We start from the raw sequence: 22,458 nt of genomic DNA on the forward strand, positions 1-22,458 counted from the left end.
ATGTGCCCCTATGAATCCTGTATCCTTGGATAAATTCCTAGTGCTTCAGTGATATGGCTACAGTGATAGCTGACAACTTCCAGAAGAATGAAACCTCCATAAGAGAAGCTAGGAAAAGAAAAGAAGACTGGGGAGGGACAGCTTGAGCTAAAGCTCTGAGGGAGGAGGTGTTGGATTAGATCAGCAGAGGAAAGTAATCTGTTCTGTTGTGAAATGAATGGGATAAAGCTTCAGAAGCTTCCAGTGAGAACTGATTTATCCATCTGGCAATGTGGACTTGGTGTTTAGGATCTAAGGGCTTTTCAGGTACCACTGAAAATGTGTGGGATTTGAGGGGGAAAAAAAACTCTATGCATTACTATGAAATATGAAAAGAAAATATAACACGGATTGCAGTAAATGCTTAATTACATGTCAATAAAATGTTAAAACATTGTTAACTAAACACTTAAAAACATTTCATTACATTTGAAAATTTCTCGATCAGATCTTCTCACTTCTTAATCTCTGAGAATATACTGCCCAAAAATCATAGCCAATCATTAATTCAAAGTATTGTTTCTAGCTAAATTGAAAAGCAAAATTTTAAATATCATTTAACATTTTTACAGAAAAAAATTTGAATGGGATGTGAGTATATGTTAAAATAGTTGATATAATGTGGGATAAGGTCTCCAAAAAAAGTGTCTAAGGCCTATGAAGTCCTGAACAGTAATCACACTGTTCAGAACTACTTAAATATCTTGCCCTTAGGTGCCTGTTTGGGATTCCAGCACAGTGATCTCTGAAGAGCCTTTTTCCGATTAGCACCATGACTAATTACACACAAATAGAATTTGCACACAGAACATAAATTTCTTTTTTTTAAATTTTTTTTTTAATGTTTTATTTATGTCTAGGAGAGAGAGAGAGACAGCGTGAGCAGGGGAGGGTCAGAGAGAGAGGGAGTCACAGACTGAAACAGGCTCCAGGCTCTGAGCTGGCAGTCAGCACAGAGCCGGACGCGGGGCCCGAACCCACGAACCGCGAGATCATGACCTAAGCGAAAGTCGGACGCTTAACCGACTAAGCCACCCAGGCGCCCCGAACATAAATTTCTTAAGCTCACAGACAAATGTAACAGCAAAAAAAGAACATCTCTCTCTCTCTGAATTCTCAGACTAGGAACCCTCTTCAATGGTTAGTGTCTGGAGGCTTTCTTTAGTTTCACCTCAGCCTTCCATTCTACCGCCCCCTATCATTTCTAGGTGAAATCTGGGCAAACGGTTAAAGAAAAGGGTTCAGAAATGAGGATAAGGAGAGGAGGCCACCTGCCTCCATTTGGTGATAGAGTAAAATGGAGGCAGGAGAATGAGTCTATGGAGAATGGTGTTGCAGATAAATACATTTGATGGAGTGGCATTGCATGCACTATCTCATTGGAGCTTATCATTATCACCTGTTAAATTATTCAGTATTTAAGGCTCCTTTTATTTGTGGAGAGCAGGGAAAGAGGGAACACAGGCAAAACTAGTGTTCCTTCCTTTGCCCTCCCTCCCTCTGTGGGTTTACTAATTGCTCTAAGTGGCTTTCGTGCTGCAGCTGCCTGAACCAGTCTGGTACCCAGGTACCCCAGAGTTCTGAATGGTTTCTCTCCTGCTGATGCCCGGGGCTTTCCAAAGCATGGAGTGGATGGGGCCTCACCTCTCTTTGCTGGGCCCTAGGGCTGCCTCTGCTGTTCCCTGACTAGAAACCTTATTTACAGCTTCTTGACAGTTACTTTGAAGCCTACCAGCATGTGTTGGACCCGGAGGAGAGGTTTGCCTTAGCACAAGTGATCACTGACATCATGCACAAATGCCCCAGGTTTGATCTCAGCCACCCTTATTTCATTAAGGCCTACAGAGATGAATGCACCTGCCTGAGGCTTCACTTGCAGCTAGTGAGGGGTATCCTGAATCAGCACGTAAGTACATTTGGATTTTAAAATAGTACATGTGAGACGGCCATAACTGAAAATAGTGCTTTCCTTTCATTGCAGGTTCAGAATCCAGGTTTTCTAGGGCAGCGCGTACAGCATGTTTATTTGTAAGCTCATTTGCATTGTTGAATTCCAAGCATAGCTACCGTCTTAAATGGAAGTTTCCAACCCTAATTACATTTAATGGTACACAAAGAATAGACAACTTATTTTCACTAGATGATGGAGTTTATTGGTACTGAAAGGAGGACGAAACATACCCCCTTTTACAAGCCATTAATGTATACAGTTGTGTTTATTAATTTTTTTTAATGCTGTGGCTATTTTTAGAACACTAAAGGAAAAATTACACTGTACTTGTCTGGGGAAAAGCTAGTAGCAGTGCATTTACCCTAGACCTGGTTAGATTTTTTCCCTTGTAGTCAATCATTTGACAAAAAGAAGTTTTCCTGGGCCTCTTAAGATTGTCTGAACTTGGTTGCCTTTGTTTTTATTGTCTGACCCCAGGCTCAGACTGAGAGACCGGTATGTCTTCACGTGAATGCATCCTCAAAACCAAGTCTGAGTGAAAATTAGTCAAATAATGAAGGGACGCAAAGGACTGCTCTTCTTCTCATGCCAGGGCTCATAATTCACATCCATGGGAAAGTTTAACTTTTCTAATTTTAGCTTTTATGTTACATTTCTAGATAGAGAGCCAGCGGGAGTATGTCCAGAGGCTTTGGCACGGAGGCCATCCAGATGATAGCAGTAACTTTGGACTTCCCCTTAACATAATTTGCAAACAACTTATTTCCATCAACAATAGCCGGTATGGCGCTATTGTCTTTAGACATTTTACATTTAATCTTTTAGATAAGTTAAAGGATATGATGGTAAGTCTAAATACTATTCTATAAAATCCCTTTCAAGTATCTGGGGAAATGAGACAAGTAGATATAAAAGCCACAGAAGAGGGATTTTCTTGCATACTCAATATCCATTTGCTTTGTAAGTAATAAAGAATAGGAGGCTAGAATTTAAAAGTTGTAACACTAGGTGCAGAATCTTTATTTCCTTGAGAAGTTCTATTTTTTTTAAAAGAGCAGTTCCTCTTGGGGCGCCTGGGTGGCTTAGTCGGTTAAGTTTCTGACTTTCGCTTGGGTCATGATCTCGCGGTTCGTGGGTTCGAGCCCCATGTCGGGCTCTGTGCTGACTGCCAGCTCAGAGCCTGGAGCCTGTTTCAGATTCTGTAACTCCCTCTCTCTCTGACCCTCCCCTGCTCGCACTGTCTCTCTCTCTCCTAGAAATAAATAAAACATTAAAAATAAATTAAAAAAATAAAAAAGCAGTTACTCTTAAAAATGTCATCAGAGGACTTATTCAGAGGTGCTACACAAGCTGACAGGCATGAAACTTGGACGTGTTTAAAAGTTTCTCAAAAAGGAATTTCTTTATTCTAGTAAATATCACCAAAAAGATTTCTGCAGACTCACCTTGTCATCCCGTACCCCTTTAAGGAGCGAGCTAAATTTCCTAAGATCACGTAGGGAAGGTACATACTTGAAGTCACCCCCATGACATGCAGTTTGAGCTCCCACCCATTCCTTCCTGGCCTTTGAGGGTGGTAAGGGAATCGGGAAGCAGGTGACAGGCCCCAGGTTGTTCTGCGTGGCCCATGATCACAATGTCTATTGCCTTCAAATGGCTGGAGAAATCACCCAGCTCCTTTCAGCATGTCACAAATAATCTGCTGAGCACCTACAGGTACCAGGCACTGTGCAAGGAGGTGAGGACACAGTTAGGAACAATGGAGGCATGGCCCCATGCTCCTGTCAAGTGCACAGGCCGGCAGTACTTTCCGTAGGACGTGGCCACGATGGCCTCTGGTACTCTCTTGGGGGCCAGCAGGATGCCATGGGATTTTGTGGCTTAGATTCTAACCTTACCCTTTGAGAAGGAGCCCTGAGAGCTCCAGGCACAAGACTGCATTTTCTCCACAGACCTTTCTAAGGACTGATTGCTTCTCTGTAATAAGACTGAGACATCAGCTGTGTGTATGCGGCTCGCTATGGCAAGAATCTACCGTTGAGGAAATGATTATTGGCAGAACATGCTAGGACTGTATGGATACCAAGACCTGTCAGAACAGTCTCAAAAGCAAATGTTGTTTACTTGATGGAATTCCTTTCCAGCCCTAGGGTTGTATTTTTTAAGATCTAGAACTAAGAGGAACCCCATCTGCATAGATTTAAGAAGTCTTTATGTTCTTTACTTCCATGTAGGTATAGAAAGGCCCTTGACTTGTGCTGTATCCTCTATTTTCAAAGGAATTCCCACAGACAAGCGCTTTGTCATTTCTGGCCTCGTCCCTTTATAAAATAGAACATTCTTATGGCAAACGTGAATGATTCTAGCAGTTGTGTACAGAGTTTAAAATGTGTCTTTGTTCATTAACATTTTCAGGGAAAAGAATAAAGACTCAGGTAGAAAAATAGAAAGCAATTATGGAAATTATTTATTTAATTTTTAGTCACCTATAAGTTTTGTTTTCATATATTTGACTGTTGATTACTAGAATGTTTATAGGTTTGCCACATACAGTTTAAGAATCAGAGTGGGCTTCCTCTGGAAAACAGTGTGGAGGTTCCTAAGGAAACTAACAATAGAACTCCCCTATGACCCAGCAATAGCACTGCGAGGAATTTACCCAAGGGATACAGAAATGCTGAGGCATAGGAGCACATGTACCCCAATGTTCATAGCAGCACTCTCAACAATAGCCAAAACATGGAAAGAGCCTAAGTGTCCATCAATGGACGAATGGATCAAGAAGATGTGGTTTATCTATACCATGGAATACTACATGGCAATGAGAAAGAATGAAATCTGGCCATGTGTAGCAACATGGATGGACCTTGAGGGTGTTATGCTGAGCGAAATAAGTCAGGCAGAGAAGGACAAATATCATATGTTTGCACGATTAGGAGGAACTTGACGGAGGAACAAGGGGGAGAAGAAGGGGGGAAATGGTGGGGGAAAGGGAGAGAGGCAAACCATGAGAGACTCTTGAATGCTGACAAAAACTGAGGACTGATGGATGTGGGGGGGAGGAGGGATGGGCATGGAGGTGGGCACTTGTGGGGATGAGCACTGAGTGTTATATGGAAACTAATTTGACAATAAACTATTTGTAAAAATAAAAGAATCAGAGTGGGCTTTTAGAATAAACTCTTATGGCTCCCAATTTTAAAAGGGTTCACATTAAAGAGAAGAGCATATTGTATAATCCGGTGGATTCCCTGGATGGCCTCTGAGGCCCCTTTAAGCTTCTAATTTTTTATAATATCGTGGATTATAACAGCTGTTTTATTGCTCTTAAAAAATATAAAATTCAAATGTCTTTTGAAACAGATCAAGTTCTTCACTGTGTAAAATTGTCATTGATCCATCCTCTTTTTAAGCCCAGCGTTGAAAAATATTTATCTGCTCGAGTTCCACCCTTCCCTGGGGCTGGCATCGCTCATCCCCCGATGTCTTGAGCACCTTCTCCGGGAGGCCCGGCACACCTGCAGACCCACATCAGCCAGCAGCCTCACCCTGCTGGAGGGACGCGTGCTGCGGCTGGCCCTGGATGTGTGGCTCACACCACCCAAGCCCGAGTCCTGGTACAGCACACATCTCCAGAAAGATGTAGGTTCTCCGAAGGGGGGGGGGGGGTTCCTTGGCAAAGGGAATGTTTTCACCCAGATGTTACTACTTAACTTTGTTTTTCGGTTTGGCTCTATTCCTCTCCTATTTGGCCAGAGACAGATCATAGTGCTGGGCTTTGCCAACATTTTTATGTGATGGTTTTTTTTCATTTTTGGTCAAAGTTTCCAGTTTATCAAAATACTGCTACAATTAGAAGGGAGATGTACTTAGGTATGCGGGAAATGTTTTCTGGCTTATTATTTATATTTCAACAGTATACATTTTTCATTAAAAGCTATAGATTTTATTTCCACTAAGGCTTTCTGAAATTCCCTCTTTTTTGGCCTGAGCTGAGATCTGGTACAAGAGAGAGACTGCTGAGTGAGGAGACAGGGACCTGGACTCAAGTTCAGCCCTGCTATTAACTTGCAGTGTGACTCTGAGAAAGTCTTTTAGCCTCTCTGAGCTTCTTTTTCCTATTTTATAACCTTTGTTTGTGTACTGGGGAGGGAGATAGAAGTGAGATTGATGGTCGCTAAAGCCCCTTTCAGCTTAGAGCTCTATGGTTCAAACTGTGGCCTAATGATTTACATAGTATTTGTAGTTAGACTTTAATTCTTTTCTTTTTCCGTTAAAGCTAGCACAGTGGAGGCTATGTTTACAGCTTGACCTTGCTCTCTGTGAGTACATGCTGTATGATGAAGGAACTTACAGCTAGCAAAAATCTCTCTTCCATGCATCTGCCTTGGCCTCCTATTCCCTCTTAAACTAAAATTTTATTTTATTTTAATTAATTTTAAATTGATCAAAATAATGTAATATAGAATTTTAGCAAAACAAAAAAGCAAAAAAATTACCCTAAACATAATCACTCAAATGCATTAACAATAATTACTTTTCTTAATTCAAACATTCTTCATATGCACATTTTACATAGTTATAATCACATCCTTCATACACTGTTTTTCATACACTTAATACACTGTTTTTCTCAGTTAACATTGTATTATATATTATTTTTCCATTTTGTTGATTAGTCTTTACACTCACCTTTATGATTATAATTCCCTTAAAGGATGAATTGTAAATTTTCTACCTATTTCCCTATTGTTGGACATTGAAGTAATTTCTAATTTTTTATTATTATTAAAATTATTATAAGGTATGTTTCCATACTTACAGATTTTTCCATATTTTAAGTCATTTCCTTTGATAGATTCTTAGGAGTGGAATTACTGAAACAAAATTTAAGTCTTTGGATGCAAGTTGGCAGATTGCTTCTCAAAAGAGTTGGGACAAATTATAATGCCATTTGTAAGAGTACTAATTCTGCTACACTGTACAATATTGGGTATAAGTATATGTCTGTGTGTGTGTATATATATATATAAAGTATATATATAGACATATGCTTTATATATATGTATAAAACAAGTGGCATTGCCTTGTTAATTTGCATTTCCTTGGTGTTTGTTGAGATTAAACATCCTTCCAAATGTCTTGTTACAAGCTGTACTTTTTTGTGAGTCTTCTGCTTTTTCCGTTTATTTATCTTTTAGAATCCTAATGTCATTCCTATCCACTTCCATGATTTCTCTTCAATGAAAACTTTAACTCTTTTGTCCATTATATTTTCTGCAACTATTTCTCCCAATTAATCTTTTTCTGTTTTATTTTCATAAAGTAAAATCTGTTGATCTTTTCCTATGTGATTTCTTCTATCTTCATAAATCCTGAAAGCAAATCTTCTTCCACATGTTGTATGTTTTTCTTACTTTATTCTAATTTCTTAAGGTTTTATTTTATTTTAAAAATATTTAACTTCTTTAGTATTCCACCTGGAGGGAGAGAGAAAGAGAGAGAGACGGGTATGAAAATGGCTCAAAACTGAATTTTTCGTGGCATGCTTGAGTGGCTCAGTCAGTTAAGCATCCAACTTCGGCTCAGGTCTTGATCTTGCAATCTGTGAGTTCATGCCATGTGTTGGGCTCTATGTTGACAGCTCAGAGCCTGGAGCCTGCTTCAGAGTCTAAGTCTTCTTCTCTCTCTGCCCCTCCTCTGCTCACACTCTGTCTCTGTCTCTGTCTGTCTCTCAAAAATAAATAAATATAAAAAATTGAATTCTCCCCCAAATTATCAGTCATGTATCTATGACCATTTACTGCAGATTCTTTCTGCATTGTATTATGGTGGCAGATTTTTGAAATGTATTTTAAATTCTCTTATAACTCACAGTGAATATTTGAGATACCTACCTAGTTTCCCATTAATGCCATACAGTTTTAATTATTCTTACTTTTGAAATGTGTTCAAATCTGGATCTAGAAAGGATAAATACTCAGATTAATCTTTTGTATTAGGCCAAAAAATGGGAGAGATATTGTCCTTAGAAATTAGTTTCTTTTTTTTTTTTTACTTTTTAAATAATTTCCAGTTTTTTTGCCACGATTTTTTGTTCTGTCATCTTTTCTTACAAAGTCCTTTTTTTTTTTTTTTTTACAAATAGTTTATTGTCAAATTAGTTTCCACATAACACCCAGTGCTCATCCCCACAAGTGCCCTCCTCCAAACTCCAGTCACCTCCCCCCCACATCCATCAGTCCTCAGTTTTTGTCAGCATTCAAGAGTCTCTCATGGTTTGCCTCTCTCCCTTTCCCCCACCATTTCCCCCCTTCTTCTCCCCCTTGTTCCTCCGTCAAGTTCCTCCTAATCCTCCTATACGTATAAATTAGTTTCTAATAAGAATTAGTTTAATAAAAATTTTTGTTTAGCTTTGGAAGACTTCAGGAATCTATAAATTGCATCTCCAAGTAGAAAAGGCCTTTGGTGGATCAGTGGACACATAAGAGAGCTTGTGATAACAAAGGCAGATAAGGGAGGTAAGGCAGAAAAGACAGATAAAGGAGCCAAGCCAGGAAAGGCAGATTTGAGGGATCCCCAAACTGGGTCCTTGCTGGGAATGGTATAGGAAAGAGTAGCAAGGATGTCAGAGCAGAGGAGCCCACCATGGCAGGAGGTGGTTAAAGAACAATGAGGTTATTTCAAGAATTGCCTGGGGCTTACTCTTTTTAGGAGGAGCACTGTAAAGGCAGTTTAACATACTGTAAAACTACTGGACCTGGAGTTAGGAAGCGTAAGTTTACCCTTGGCATTGCAGTATGACCTTGGAAAGTTTCAGTGTTGCTGCCGATTTCTCACTGATAAAATGGAAATAATGGTATCTGTGACTCCTACTTCATGGGGATCTTGTGAAAACAGAAATGAGTTAATATATGTGAAAACACTTTGAAATTTTGAAATTGCAATTGGAGGAGTTTATAGGAAATTATTATTATTTTTATGGCTTCTAAAATACTCAGAAAATATCAAAGATTCCTACTTCTTTATTTTGGCTGAAAATATTTATAATACTGACAATAGCAAATACTATGTACCAGGTCCTTTTGTATATATTAACTCACTGAACTTTCTCAATAATCTATGTAGGTAATTATTATTTACTTGTTTCTCTTAGGTACTGTTATTATTCTTAGCCCCCTTTACAGATGAGGAAACTGAGAGACAGCACAATTTCACAGCTTACACGTGGCAGAGCTAGAACTTGAGCCCAGGAAATCTGGATTCAGAGTCTGTGCCACTGATAGTGTTTTTTCTTAACCTGTGAACTTTCTGTTTTTATACTTTAAAAAGTATTTTCTTTCAGCTGTTTTCAGCTAACGTGATGGGAGATCCCTTTCTCGTGGAGGAGATAGGTCTGCTTGCACTCAAGTCCGCAGCAGGCGAAGGACAGACCCAAAGCCAAGATTCTCACGTGCTGCTCCTGGAGACCTTTTCCAGGCTTCTGGAACTCGTGACCCTCCGCCACCGGCTGATAGAAATGAGTCTGGAGAGTGTACACTTAGCTCGGTCAGTAAGGGGACTGAGGTTCCAGATGGGGGAGAACAGACCATAGTTCTCCCTGCCTACAAGCCTTGTTCCCTCTGTGTCCCAGAGCAGTCAGGGCGAGCTTTCTAAATGGCTGAAATGACCACCTTCCCCACTTGTTCCTTCTCCACCCAGGCCTCCCCACATGTCTCTCTGCCCACTCAGCCAGGCTGGGCCCTCCTCCTAGAACCTGGGCTTTCTCTCCATTCAGCACATTGCCTTTTAGTCAGATGCTTACTACTGGTTTATCAGTTTTCCTGCTAGCATAAGCTCCCTGTTTGCAAAAGCACTGTCCATGTTGTTTTCCATGGTGTCCCATCACCTGGTAATAGGCCTGAGTTACACTCAGCAAATATTTACTGGATTTGCTCTTAACTATAATGAAGTTGAATAGCAGAGCAGAAGCAATAGAAGGATTAGAGAAAGGAGAGGGATGGGTCAGTGACAGTATCCAGGCCTGACAGAGGTTTGGAAGGTCCAGCATTAAGGGGGGAAGGGGGGGCTAGAAAGAGAGAGAGATAAGAGTTAGGTTTCAGGTATTACTGTGAGATGATGAAAAAACATCCAAGTGGACATGTTCCATAAGCAGGAAAAATATGGAATTAAAGGGTTTGTTGCAAACATGTATGAGTTCCCTTATGTTCTAGTGCCCATGAGAGTTCCTATAGACATAAAGGATCCAGTCATCTACCACAAACCATTACCAAGGGTCTACTACGGCCAGGGTCTGTGCTGGGGACTTTATGTGTATTCATTCATTTAATTTCCAGAATATTCTTAAGAGGTAGCTTACTAATATTTTACCAGCAAGGAAGTAGAGGCTCAGAAAGTTAAGCAATTTGCCTAAGATTGCATACCTAGAAAGTAGTAGAAGCAGAATTCAAACTATGAGTCAAGATATTTATTAACTTTTATGATACTACCTCCTCATAATTTTTGATCCTTGATCTCAGGGAGCTCACAATTTAAAAGTCACTTCTACTATAGTTTAACATGCTATTTTAGTCATATAACCAAAATACTATGGGAACTCAGAAAATGGAGTATTTCATTCTTTGTAAGTGGGTCAGGGAAAGCTTCATAAAAGAGGCACTATTGAGGAACAAATGCGTCCCCTGGCAGGTTCATATGTTCAAGTCCTCAATCCCAGTACCTCAGTATGTGACCTCATTTGGAGGTAGGTTCTTTACAAAGGGAATCAAGTTAAAATGAAATCATTAGGGTGAGCCCTCATCCAATATGACTGTTGTTTCTTATAAGAGGAGAAGACTTGGACACAGACACACACACAGAAGGAAGGTGATGTGAAGACACGAGCAGAATGTGGCCATCTATAAACTAAGGAGAAAGGCCTGGAACAGATCCTTCCCTCACGCCCCTCAGGGAACCAACCCTGATAACACTTTGATCTCAGACTTCCAACCTCCAGAACTGAGGGACAAATTCTGTCTATAGTACTTTGGCACAGCAGCCTAGAAAACTAATGTAGGTGCCATTTGAGTTCAGCCTTAATACTCCAATTTCTCAAAATGGAGAAATATGTGAGGATGTGGGTGAGAGAGGAGTGGAAGACATTCTAGACTCTAAAGGCTGAAATGCCAGAGGTGTGTCTGAATGGAGCCTTGAAGCAAGCCATGTAAATGTGGGAGTAGAGCTCAGATTTGGGACAGGACAGAGGTAGGGTCATGGGCTGTTACACTAAGAGGTGATCATTAGGCCATGTGGTTGGAAGACAAACTCCCCAAGAAGGGGACAGAGAAGAGGAGAAGAGGACCGGGTTTAGAACCCCAGGAAATACTAGGATTTGAAAATGAAGAGGATGAGAAGCCTGTGTAAACTGCGAGATAGTGGTCATGGGTAGGAGCGTGGAGATCCTGGATCTTGAGGAGAGGACAGAGACCAGCTGTGAAGTGTTCTGAGAGAAAATAGTGAACCTTGTATTGAAAGCAGTGACCTCCCAAGGGCTCTGAGGATAGAAGCCATCAGGAAATGAGAGTTGAGGAAGTGTCCAAGGACATCTCCTCCTACTTTAACTACTATTTTTAACTCTCATAGGATAGAGTAGACACAAGACCTTTGTGACTCATTCACTTCATACCAGACTTGGCTTACTATTGTTTCGACTTTTGCTTTTGTGCTTATTCAGATTTTTTCGTTTTTTTTTTTTTTGTTTTGTTTTGTTTTTTGTTTTTTACCACTTACTTTCCTTTTAGTGGAAAATATTAGCAAATGCTCTTGGTTCTTCATCCTCCCCCCTTTAGTCTCTATAAGGAACTGGCATGGGAGATGGGTTTTGAAGAGTACCATTTGTATCTGAGGCCTGTTCACTTTGAATTTGCATCACACAAGGACAAAGTGGACCATCCACCTCCTGTTTTTATCACCTCTCTGCTGGAGGACAGTGATCGAGTGGACAGGTGAGACTTGAGAAGGTCCGAGTAAAAATAATATAATGATAGAATGAATGGCCAGAGAAAAATAATTTCTACCACCACTGGACACACAAATGCAATTGTATTTCTAAATCCCCCACTTATATTCTATCTACTATGATACTATTTCTTTTATTTTTTAATAAGGTGAGAGAAGAACTCAATGAAGGGTGAAAATTGAATTTAAAAACACCAAGTAATGGAAAAATTGGATCAGGGAGCTTAAGTGAGATAAGATCACAGGCTCAGCAGCTGCCCAGGTTGACTGTGTTGTTTCTGGGTAGAAAGAGATGTGAGGGTTTGTCTCATGGGGCAAGAACCATGGATCAGAAGTCCAGATCCCTTCTCTCACTTTCCCTGGGGGCAGGAAGAAGCCAGTTAAATATTTTGAGCAGCTGTTTCCTTGAAACTCTACAAGAGGTACAAATCTAATGTGTATGGCAATATCTCAATCAGACTCTTGTTGACCAGCAACAGAAGTGGACTCAAAGCTGTGAAACTTCTTTATGCCCCATATGTTCAGCCCATTGCCAGAAAGAGAACACTCTTACTAGTAATCAGTCATGAGTCTTTGAGTCAGGGAGAGGAATCTTTTCCTTCCACACAGGATCAGACTTTGATGTATGCTGAGGAGAAACTTCTGTCTCCCTCTTCTTTCTTTCTTTCTCTTCTAGTCTTTTCTTCCCCTGAGGGTCCTTTCTATCCCTGGAGATTCCTGGTACTGGCCCCACCCCCAAGGAAAGCAAAGATGATTCTAAGGAGAAAAAGTCACCTTTGTTTTGTTAGTGTGTATCACTTGTCAAAATTTAACTTTGATGTGTTAATATGTTAATAAAAGTCTCTTCTTCTCCAAAGAGACCTTGGGCTGAAATAAAGGGGGTTAGGATGATAGAATATGAGATCCCAGAACTTCTCAACCTTGGCATTATTGAAATTTGAGGCTGGTAACTCTTATAGGAGGGCTGCCCTGTGCATCGGAGGTTGTTTATCTGCATCCCTGACCTACCAGATGCCAGTAGTACCCCTTCTTCCCATTTGTAACCACCAAAAATGTCTGCAGACATTACCAAATGTCCGTTGGAGGCAAAATATTTTTTTTTTGCTCTATCCTGTCATACTAGCTAAACAAAAAGAGAATTTATCATAAGGATATAGAAATGTTTTACAGAAACTGAAGGCAGGAAGTATGAGCAGGCCTCAGGCGAGGCTTGGTCTCCAACCTTGAGCCAAGTTATTCTCTGGCTTTTTAAGGGCCTCCTGCTGGAGATGGTATATGACACTGATGTAAAATAGGGCATATTTTTGTTCAACTGGAATCAACCAATCACCAGAAAGTGCCCAAATGATCTATGGCCTGACCAACCTGTGATTGGTTCTCCCGATGACCCAAAGATCTTGCAAGATCTGAGGAGCCTTCTAAATTACCAGGGGACGGTTTATGCACCCAAGGATCTTGGCTCTTGAGTTTGCATTTATTTTATGTATGTTAATTCCTTACAGTTGCCACTCTGGAGTGTTGTTATAACAACATATATCAAACATGAGCATAGTGACTTACATTTTAAAAAGCACATTTGTACATATTATCCTACTTAATATTTGCCATAATCCTATGAGATAGGTGATATCTCCAATTACAGATGAAGAAACTAAGATTCATAGGTGTTAAATTACTAGACAAAGTCTCATAGGTATGAACAAAGAACCATATCCCAAGGCGTAAACATGATTGCAAAGAACAATTAGATGATTGTTGGGCAATGAAAGAGAGCAAGAACTGGACAGCTTTTAGGGAATGGAGAAAAGGGTTCAAGTCAATGAAGAGCCTGAGGACATGGGGTCAAAGGTAAGAACAGAAACAGGATAAAACAGTGGAATGAGGATCAACAGAAAAGAATTTGGAGTAAGTGGTCACCACAATGAAACTGAAAGGAGATCAAGTCCAGTAAGGACTGAAAAGACCCCAGAGCCCTTCAGTCTTTGGGCAGAAATATCAAGTCTTGTATAACATCTGCATTTGGTATTATTTTGATGTCCTAGAGCTGATCACATGCCATTCAGTCCCATCAGAATGGCCAGCTCGTCACTAAAACATAGTACATCAAGACAATGTCATGTTTCTTCTTGCAGATATTCTCCTACTACTCTTGTGTTAGCCGTCTCTGAGGTGGATGATAACCAGGTTGGCAAGTTTAGCTTTTATACAAAGGAAGCCATCCTTAAGGTAATTTGTTTTAAAAGAAACTAAAGTTAAGCAATGTGCTCATATATTTCTTTAAAGATAATAATATTTAATTCATATAAGTTCAGTTCCTCTATATAAGAAAAGCTTTCAACTTCCTAAATGATGATGATAGCCTTACCTTACTTGATGTGCACATTGGTCTGGTTTGAACCATAGAGACTGCAATACTCCTTGCAATAATCACTGCTACATATCTTAAAGAAGTACATGTAGTGAAACCATCTTTGTACCAAAATTTTAAAATATGCACATGTTATTGGAGTTTTTATCTGATCTTTTTGAACGTGGTGCTGTTTTCCCCCCTTTCCACTCAGATGGATTACTTTGCTTCTGTGTGTGCATGTGTACGTTTGTATTTGTGAGTGTGTGTTTTAAACATTAATCTAATTTTGGTAATTTTAAAAGCCTGACACTGAGCACATGTTTGCTAGTTCATCAGAGCCTTCTCATCCTTTTATGACCCAAAACCTGATAGTGTCCAGCTATAGAGCAAGTCAGGCCTGGAGGCTGCCATCACAGGATGAAATGGTGCTTAGAGAGAGACGAGGCTCAGTCTTGTGTCTGAGGAGCAAGGGTCTCAGCACATCCTACAGTTTGAGTGCTATGTTTACATGCTAAATCAGTGTTGATCTCAAACCCTCAACTTCACCTCTTGCTTTATGACAGAAATTCCTAATACCTTTCTCATTTTCTCCCTTTAGCTCTTATTCCATTCAGGAGTGGAAAACATGCAAGTGACCCTTGCATGCCAAGCTGCTCAGAAAAATGCTTTGATGGTGGCTGTCCAACAAGCATCCTTCTATCACATGTCCCAGTGGGGTTGTTCTGCTGATGTGAAGGTCAGCCTGTAAGACAGAACCCTGAGGCCTGCTACTACTATGCCAGCTAATGCTAGGCTACCCCTTCCATTCCTTCTCTCCTTTAGCCTGTCCCTTCTCTCCTCCCTTCTTTTCTCCCTCGCCTTCTCCCCTTCCCTTCTTCTCTTTCTTCCCTCTTTCCCTTCTTTTCTCTTTTTATCTTCTTTCCTTCCCTCTTTCCCTTCTTCTTTTCCTAATGTGAGTCAACACATGATCAAATCCTTACAGGGTCTCTTAATTTCTAGTGATTTGCTAATATTTTATCTCTTTGTATGTAACTCTGTAACATTGACTAGCTTGAATCATCCAGCAGAAAGTATCTTGTTCTTCTACTCCTACTCTTTGTAGATATATGATTTTATTGTTTTCTCTTTTATTCTTCCTGCATTTCTTTTTGCAAAAGCCAACAGAGACATTTGTCCCTTCTTTTTTCTACAAAAGGTAACACACAATGCATGCTCCCTATCTCCCCCAGATTTCTTTGGTTGTTATTGAGATATAATTCGCATAACATAAAATTTACCCCCTTTAAAGTATATAACTCACAAGATCATGCAACAATCACCACTACCTAATTCCATAACATTTTCATCATTTTTGAAGGAAATCCTCAACCCATTAGCAGTCACTCCCCATACCCTCTGTTCCCCTCAGCCCCTAGCAAACAGTAATCTACTTTCTGGCGCTATAGATTTGCCTATTCTGGACATTACACATAAATGGAGTCATTCAACATATGGACTTTTATATCTGGATTTTTTTCACTTAGCATATTTTTAAGTTTCAACAATGCTGTAGCATGTATCAGTACTTCATTCCTTTTTACTGATGAATACTTCATTATATGGATGTACCACATTTTCTTTATTCATTCTTCAGTTGACAGACATTGGGTTGTTTTTACTTTTTGGCTATTATAAATAATGCTGCTATGAACATCCATGTGCTGGTTTTTGCAAGGAAATATGTTTGGAGTTTTACTAACACTTATTGTCTCTTTTTTATTTTTGCCATCCTTTTAGGAGTGAAATCATATCTTATTGTGGTTTTGATGTGCATTTCTCTAATTACCAATGACACTGAACATCTTTTCATGTGCATATTAGCACACGAGAGAAATTTCTACTCAAATTTTTGCCATTTATATAAAATGAAATTTGCCTTTATATTATTGAGTTGTAAGAGTTATTCACATATTCTGAATACAAGCCCCTTATCAAGTATATGATTTGCAAATATTTTCTCCCATCCTGAGAGTCATCTTCTCACTTTCTTGATGGTATCCTTTGAAACAGAAGCTCTTCATTTTGATGAGTCCAATTCACCTGTTGTTTCTTTTGATATCATATTTAGGAAAACACTGCTTAATCCAAAGTCACAAAGATCCACTCCTCTGTTTTCTTCTGAGTGTTTTGTAGTTTTAGCTCTTGCATATAACTATGGTTGATTTTTGTATGGAGTATGAGGACAGGGTCTAACTCCATTCTTTTGCATGCGGTGTGCTCTCCCGGCACCATTTATTGAAAAAACTGCTCTTTCCCCATGGAATTGTCCTGACATCTTTGTCAAAAATGAATTGGGCTGAAATGTAATGGAGTATTTCTGGACCCGGAATTCTATTCCATTGTTCTATATGTCTATTTTTATGTTAGTACCACTGTTATTTTGATTACCGTAGAGTTGTATTAAGTTTTGAAATTAAGAAGTATGAGTCCTCTAACATTGTTCTTTTTCAAGATCACTTTAGCTATTTTGAGTCCCTTGAAGTTTCATATGGATTTTAGGATCAGCTTGTCAATTACTGCACATATACGCACACAGCACCATTTGAGATTTTGACAGGCATTGCATTGAATCTGTAGATCACTTTGGATACTATTGCCATCTTAACAATATTAAGTCTTCTGATCCATGAACATGGATGTCATTCTATTTATTTAGGTTTTTAAAAATATTTTTCAACAGTATTCTGCAGTTTTCAGTGTATAAGTTCTGTACTTCTTTGTTAAATTAATTTCAAAATATTTCATTTTTTTATTATATTGTTGGATCTATTTTCTTAATTTCATTTTCAAAGTGTTTATTGCTAATGTATAAAAATATAATTGAGTTTTGTATATTGATCTTGTTTACTTGTGTGTATGTATTCTTTAGGATTTTTTTTATATACAAGATTATGTCACTTGCAAATAGAAATAATTTTACTTTTTCCTTTCCAATCTGGATGTCTTTTATTTCATTTTCTTTACTAATTGCCCTAGGTAAAACTTCCAGTACAAGGCTGAATAGAAATGGCAAGAGTGGGTATTATTATCTTATTCCTGATCTTAGGGAGAAAGCTTTCAATCTTTTCCATGAATTATGATGTTGGTTATGTTTCTTTCATAGATGCCTTTTATAAGGTTGGGGACATTTCCCTCTATTCCTAATTTGTTGAATGATTTTATCATGAATGGGCTTGGGATTTTATTTATATATACTCTTTTGGATTTTGGTTTTTTACTTAACAATATATCCTGGAAATCACTCCAAATCACTTCATAGGAATTTTTACCCATTTTTTAAACATAGTATAGCTCTCATGTGTATGTATGTTCACCAGTAAAATTAATTCACCAGTTGGCCTCAGGAAATCAACTTTCCAAATGGCCTTAAACATTCTTTACATCCTATAGATTCTATACAGCTCACCATATTTATCTCTTATCACATTTGTCGACATTTATCTATTTCTACTCTTCATGTTAATAGGAAAGTACAAATTTATGAGTATTGCAAGAATATTCATTCCTTGCTTCTACTGCCAAATAATAATCCCCTTAAGACCAAGTACTGAAGTAGAAAATAAGGGTAGAGCGAGTTATATTGATTTTAAAAAACTCAACCCCAAAATTGTAATTCAGTACATCCTATAAGTTAGGTTCATCAGATAATACTGAGGTACAAGTCATGCTCTTAAGGAACTTAAGACCAGTGTGTATGTATGTGCGTGTGTGTATATATATATATATATATATATATATATATATATATATATATATTATATAAGGCTAACAGGCTCACACGGTGTTTAAGCACAAGGTATAAAAGAGGGGTTCAACAAGCTATAGAAGGAATTTAAAGAAAAGAGAGGTCACATCTGGGGAACCAGGAAGGGCAGCATAGAGAAGGTGCTTTTGGGAAAACCCAAGGGATGAGGGTTTTGTTTTTTTGTTTTTTTGGTTTTTTTTACAAATAGTTTATTGTCAAGTTGGTTTCCATATAACACCCAGTGCTCAGGGATGAGCTTTTTGACAGGCAGAGAGAACACCTTCAGATAACTCAGTCATGGAAACAAGAGAGGGCAGATGGGTACTAGGTAAAAATGAGGAGCCCAGCTTGACCATCACAGGTGGTTTTCATACATAGTTGACATAGGAATTCTCTATTCAATTACTTTAATCTTATGAAGAATACCAGTGTATAAAACAAATATAAGTGGGGTTATTCTTGTTGAAATGGAGATTGAGAGGATTATGAGTCATTCCCCAAGACCTATTCAAGAAGCAAATGCTGAAAGTCACTGGATAGGAGCACAGGGCAGGGATGTAAAGACGTTAGGGATATCTATATCTATATTGACATCAATATGGTTATATAGATATATTTATATATGAATATATAGGTGTGTGTGTGTGTGTGTGAGTGTGCATCTGTTTATATGCTCTCCTACAAGTATGGGACAGGAAGACAGCTGACAGTATATTAAAAAGGAATAAATGATGGAGACAATGAAAAGGAACAAGGAAATGAGGGAAGGGAGGAGGGAAAGAAAGAGACAACAAGGAGAAAACAAAATTGTTCACTTCTACCAAAGCCAAAGGAGGCAAATGTTTCAAGAAGAAATGAGTCACCAAAGAAGATGTACAGATGGTGAATAAGCACAGAAAAAAAGTGTTCAACACCATTAATTAGAGAAACGCAAATTAAAACCTCATTGAGAAACTACCTCACACCCATGAGAATGGTTAAAATTTAAATGACTGACCATTTTGAGTGTTGGCAGAGATGTGAAAGATATGGAATTCACATACACTGCTGAGGGAAATGCAAAATAGTCAATCATTTTGGAAGACAGTTTGACAGTTTCTTAAAATGTTAAACATATACTTACCATATGATCCAGCCATTCCACTCCTAGATTTTACCCAAGAGAAATAGAAACCCATGTTCATACAAAAACACACACAGATGTTTATAGCAGCTTTATTTAAAATAGCCAAGAACTGGAAAGAACCCAAATGTTCCTCACATTGGTGAGGTGAATACATAGTAGATAGACTAGATAAACAAATAGATAAACAAATTGTGGTACATCCATACAATGGAATATTACTCAGCAATATAAACAAGTGAATTATTGAGATACACAACAATATGGGTGAAGCTGTACAAAAAAGAGTATGTACTACATGACACCATTTACATAAAATTCTAGGAAATTCATTCTAATCTATAGTTGCAGGCAGCAGAGAACAGTGGTTGCTTGAGGAAGAGGGCTGGATGGGAAGAATGGTCATTATTTTGATTGCAGTGTTGGTTTCATAGTTGTATACATAGGCCAAAACTTTCTAATTGTACACTTCAAATACATGATGTTTATTGAATGTCAGTTATATCTCAATGAAACTATTGTTTTTAAAAGAGGAAAAAAGAATAACAAGTTGAAAGTTGATAGAGTTAAATGTAGAAGGAGGAAACAGAAGAGCGGGGATGAAAATGAGGCCATTTGACATCCTCAAAAGGTCATCGGAGACTGAGAGAGCAGTTCTAATGGAGAACAGTTCTCATTCCTCATTCCTCATTCTAAGGAATGAGAGGGTGAAAGAAATATAGAAGCAGTGTGTGTTTACTGCTCTTGCATCAGTTCACTTAGGCTGACATCACAAAATACCACAGAAAACTTTTTCTTCCACTCCCTCCCTCCCCTTACCCTTTATCATTACATTGTGCGTGGCAGCATATATAACCCACCTCCATTTGCTTATGCTGAACAACAGTGAGCATGCTGCCTGAGTTTTTCAGACTTTGCAGCCATGAAGTCCATCAGTAGTATTTCTTGACAGGCCACTCTATACAGAGCACTCCAACTAGCTAACTTGTAGAATGAAGAACTTTTTTCAGGGCAGTTTAGACAACTGCACTTTATTCTGGAAAATAGTTACACTTACTGCCTCACCCTTATGTTGTACAAAATCTCTCTTCCTTTTTTTCCTCTTACTCTCTCCTCTCCTCCCCTCTATTTCCCTTCTCTTCTCTCCCTTCTACTCCAACCCATCCCCACCCCACATACTCAAGCATTTACATAATTTGGGGGTCAGTTGCACCTATGAGATAATTTCACAGCCAGTACTACAGGGTTTACAAATCCAACAAACTTAATAATTCCATTCACTTCTGTTTAAAACATTTTAGGAAACAAGTTCAGATCTGAGAAATCATGGTGGAATAGGTCCAGCCAGAAGAAGAAATTCCGGAATTGTGAATGACACAGAAAACTTCCTGTTAGCCCCAGCTCCAAAAGTTCCAGACACCCTTACTCATCGTTCAGAAAGATTCCAGGCTACCAAAAGGTACTTCACTAGGATTTGTTTAAAATAACAAAAGTTTTCTCTTTTAAATCAATTAATAACATAGTATGGGATTGAAGGATGCCTAAATTCCCAAAGTGACAAGCCTGTGTTTAATTTTTAAGACCTTGTATGAAGACCTTATATGAACACTGAGAAGGCTCAACTTCTTCCAATATACAGTCTATGAAGGACAGTCAATGTTCCTTATCTCAACCCCTTTTCTGCTCTCTGCTCCTCTATCCTCCTTTCTCTTTGTCTTCCCTTTGTCTTTTCTCTCTATATATTTTTCAAACATAGAACACAAAGAAGAAGAATCTGGGCCTCTCCAATTTTCCATGTTTATCTTAATCTAAAAAATACAGAACTACCCTTGCTATTCAAGGGCTTTACCATTGCTTAGAATAATAGGGTGCTGCATTAACAGAGAGGCACAGCCTCTATGGTTATAAATCAGGGATGTCCTATTATGTCATGACCTCTTTTCACTGTGACAGAGAGAGATATTTGTATTCTGTAATAAATATTCTCGGTATTTCCAATGATAGTTTAATTTAATTCTGGCACATTTAAAAGGGAAAACATAGTAAGCAAAACTGCTTTACTACACCAAATGCCATTAATTTGACACATAGCCAGAGTTCAAATACCCTTTGAAGAGTACCTTTGAGGGTCCCCTTTAGGAACCCCTGCAGTAGAGGCCAGGAGGGCACAAAAGGACCTGGTTTGTACAAACACGGAGCCAAGCAGTGAAGTTTGGAACAGAGGAGAGAGTGCTGATACATGCTTCAGGCACATGGGAGCCCCAAGGAGGGTGGTGACACATCAGCATCCCCAGTGGATATAATCAGAAACATTTGAAGAAGATGAAAACCATGGAGACAGAGCCACCAGCTCTTCTGTTGCAATGCCCAGTATCAGCCCCAGCTGTTTCTGTCCTCCAGCAAGCTGTTGAGTTGCCTTATTATAACATGTCCTCTTACTTGCTGCTTTGGGCTCAGATGTCTCTGTTCACTTGTCAGGGCGCCGGAGGCTTTTGTGTCTATTCAACTAGAAAAGGTGGGGCTGCGGGACATGATGCTGAACGCCTTCCTCCTCAGGAAACAAACCATGGCCGACAGAGTGAAGAACCTTGTGAGTTTTGGGAGAAGGACTCACTAAATGAGTGTAAAGCTCTCACTGTCTTTTACATTTGAGCAAATAAAATTCTTAACTCATAATCTGTTGCTTTCAGCCTATTTGGATAAGACTATTGAAAATATAAAGAACATAAAGGTAATTCAATAAGAAATAGAAAGGAAGTAATTCAAGCTAATTGTGCCTAGTTTCAAGAATACATATACTTTTCCAAGGCCATGTTTTATTTTGTCACTTTCTAAACACAACTAGTTTCAACACCTGCTGTGGAACATTAGCCCACTGCTGAATAACGCACAAGTGTTTAGGGGGTTTGGACAAGGTGAGCAAGAGCTCTTACTATCAAATTCATGTGTTATCTGGTTTTCTAGATGTTAATGCCATGTTTTTATTTAAGTGTTTTATACTAGCTTAATCTATTGGAAAATATAATAAAATTTCAGCCTTTAAATCAATATTGCTTAATTTTGTAAATATCATTTAATTATTCATTAACTTTTTGAGGAGGAGGTCATTAGGCTAATCTATAGTTATTTGGGAGAGAAATCACAAGTCTACAATCTCTAAGCGTTTCCCCTATCTGTGACTGAAATGGAAAGACTTAAATTTCCCTAATCTAGTT

General features: G+C 38.8%; 1 protein-coding gene across 1 annotated transcript in view; it reads left to right on the top strand.

The window, feature by feature from the left end:
* LOC120235219 overlaps positions 1-22,458 on the top strand; it is a 91,031-nt gene that overhangs the window by 45,319 nt on the left and 23,254 nt on the right. Inside the window, exons 13-21 of the mRNA XM_039237411.1 lie at positions 1,745-1,945; positions 2,650-2,771; positions 5,404-5,632; positions 9,336-9,538; positions 11,818-11,973; positions 14,119-14,212; positions 14,935-15,072; positions 20,545-20,702; positions 21,722-21,833. Coding sequence (XP_039093342.1) covers positions 1,745-1,945; positions 2,650-2,771; positions 5,404-5,632; positions 9,336-9,538; positions 11,818-11,973; positions 14,119-14,212; positions 14,935-15,072; positions 20,545-20,702; positions 21,722-21,833 — 1,413 coding nt within the window. The remainder of the gene's footprint in view (positions 1-1,744; positions 1,946-2,649; positions 2,772-5,403; positions 5,633-9,335; positions 9,539-11,817; positions 11,974-14,118; positions 14,213-14,934; positions 15,073-20,544; positions 20,703-21,721; positions 21,834-22,458) is intronic.

This window comes from Hyaena hyaena, unplaced genomic scaffold (genome assembly GCF_003009895.1).
Source record: "Hyaena hyaena isolate Hyena2069 unplaced genomic scaffold, ASM300989v1 scaffold_123, whole genome shotgun sequence".
Taxonomy (NCBI): domain Eukaryota; kingdom Metazoa; phylum Chordata; class Mammalia; order Carnivora; family Hyaenidae; genus Hyaena; species Hyaena hyaena.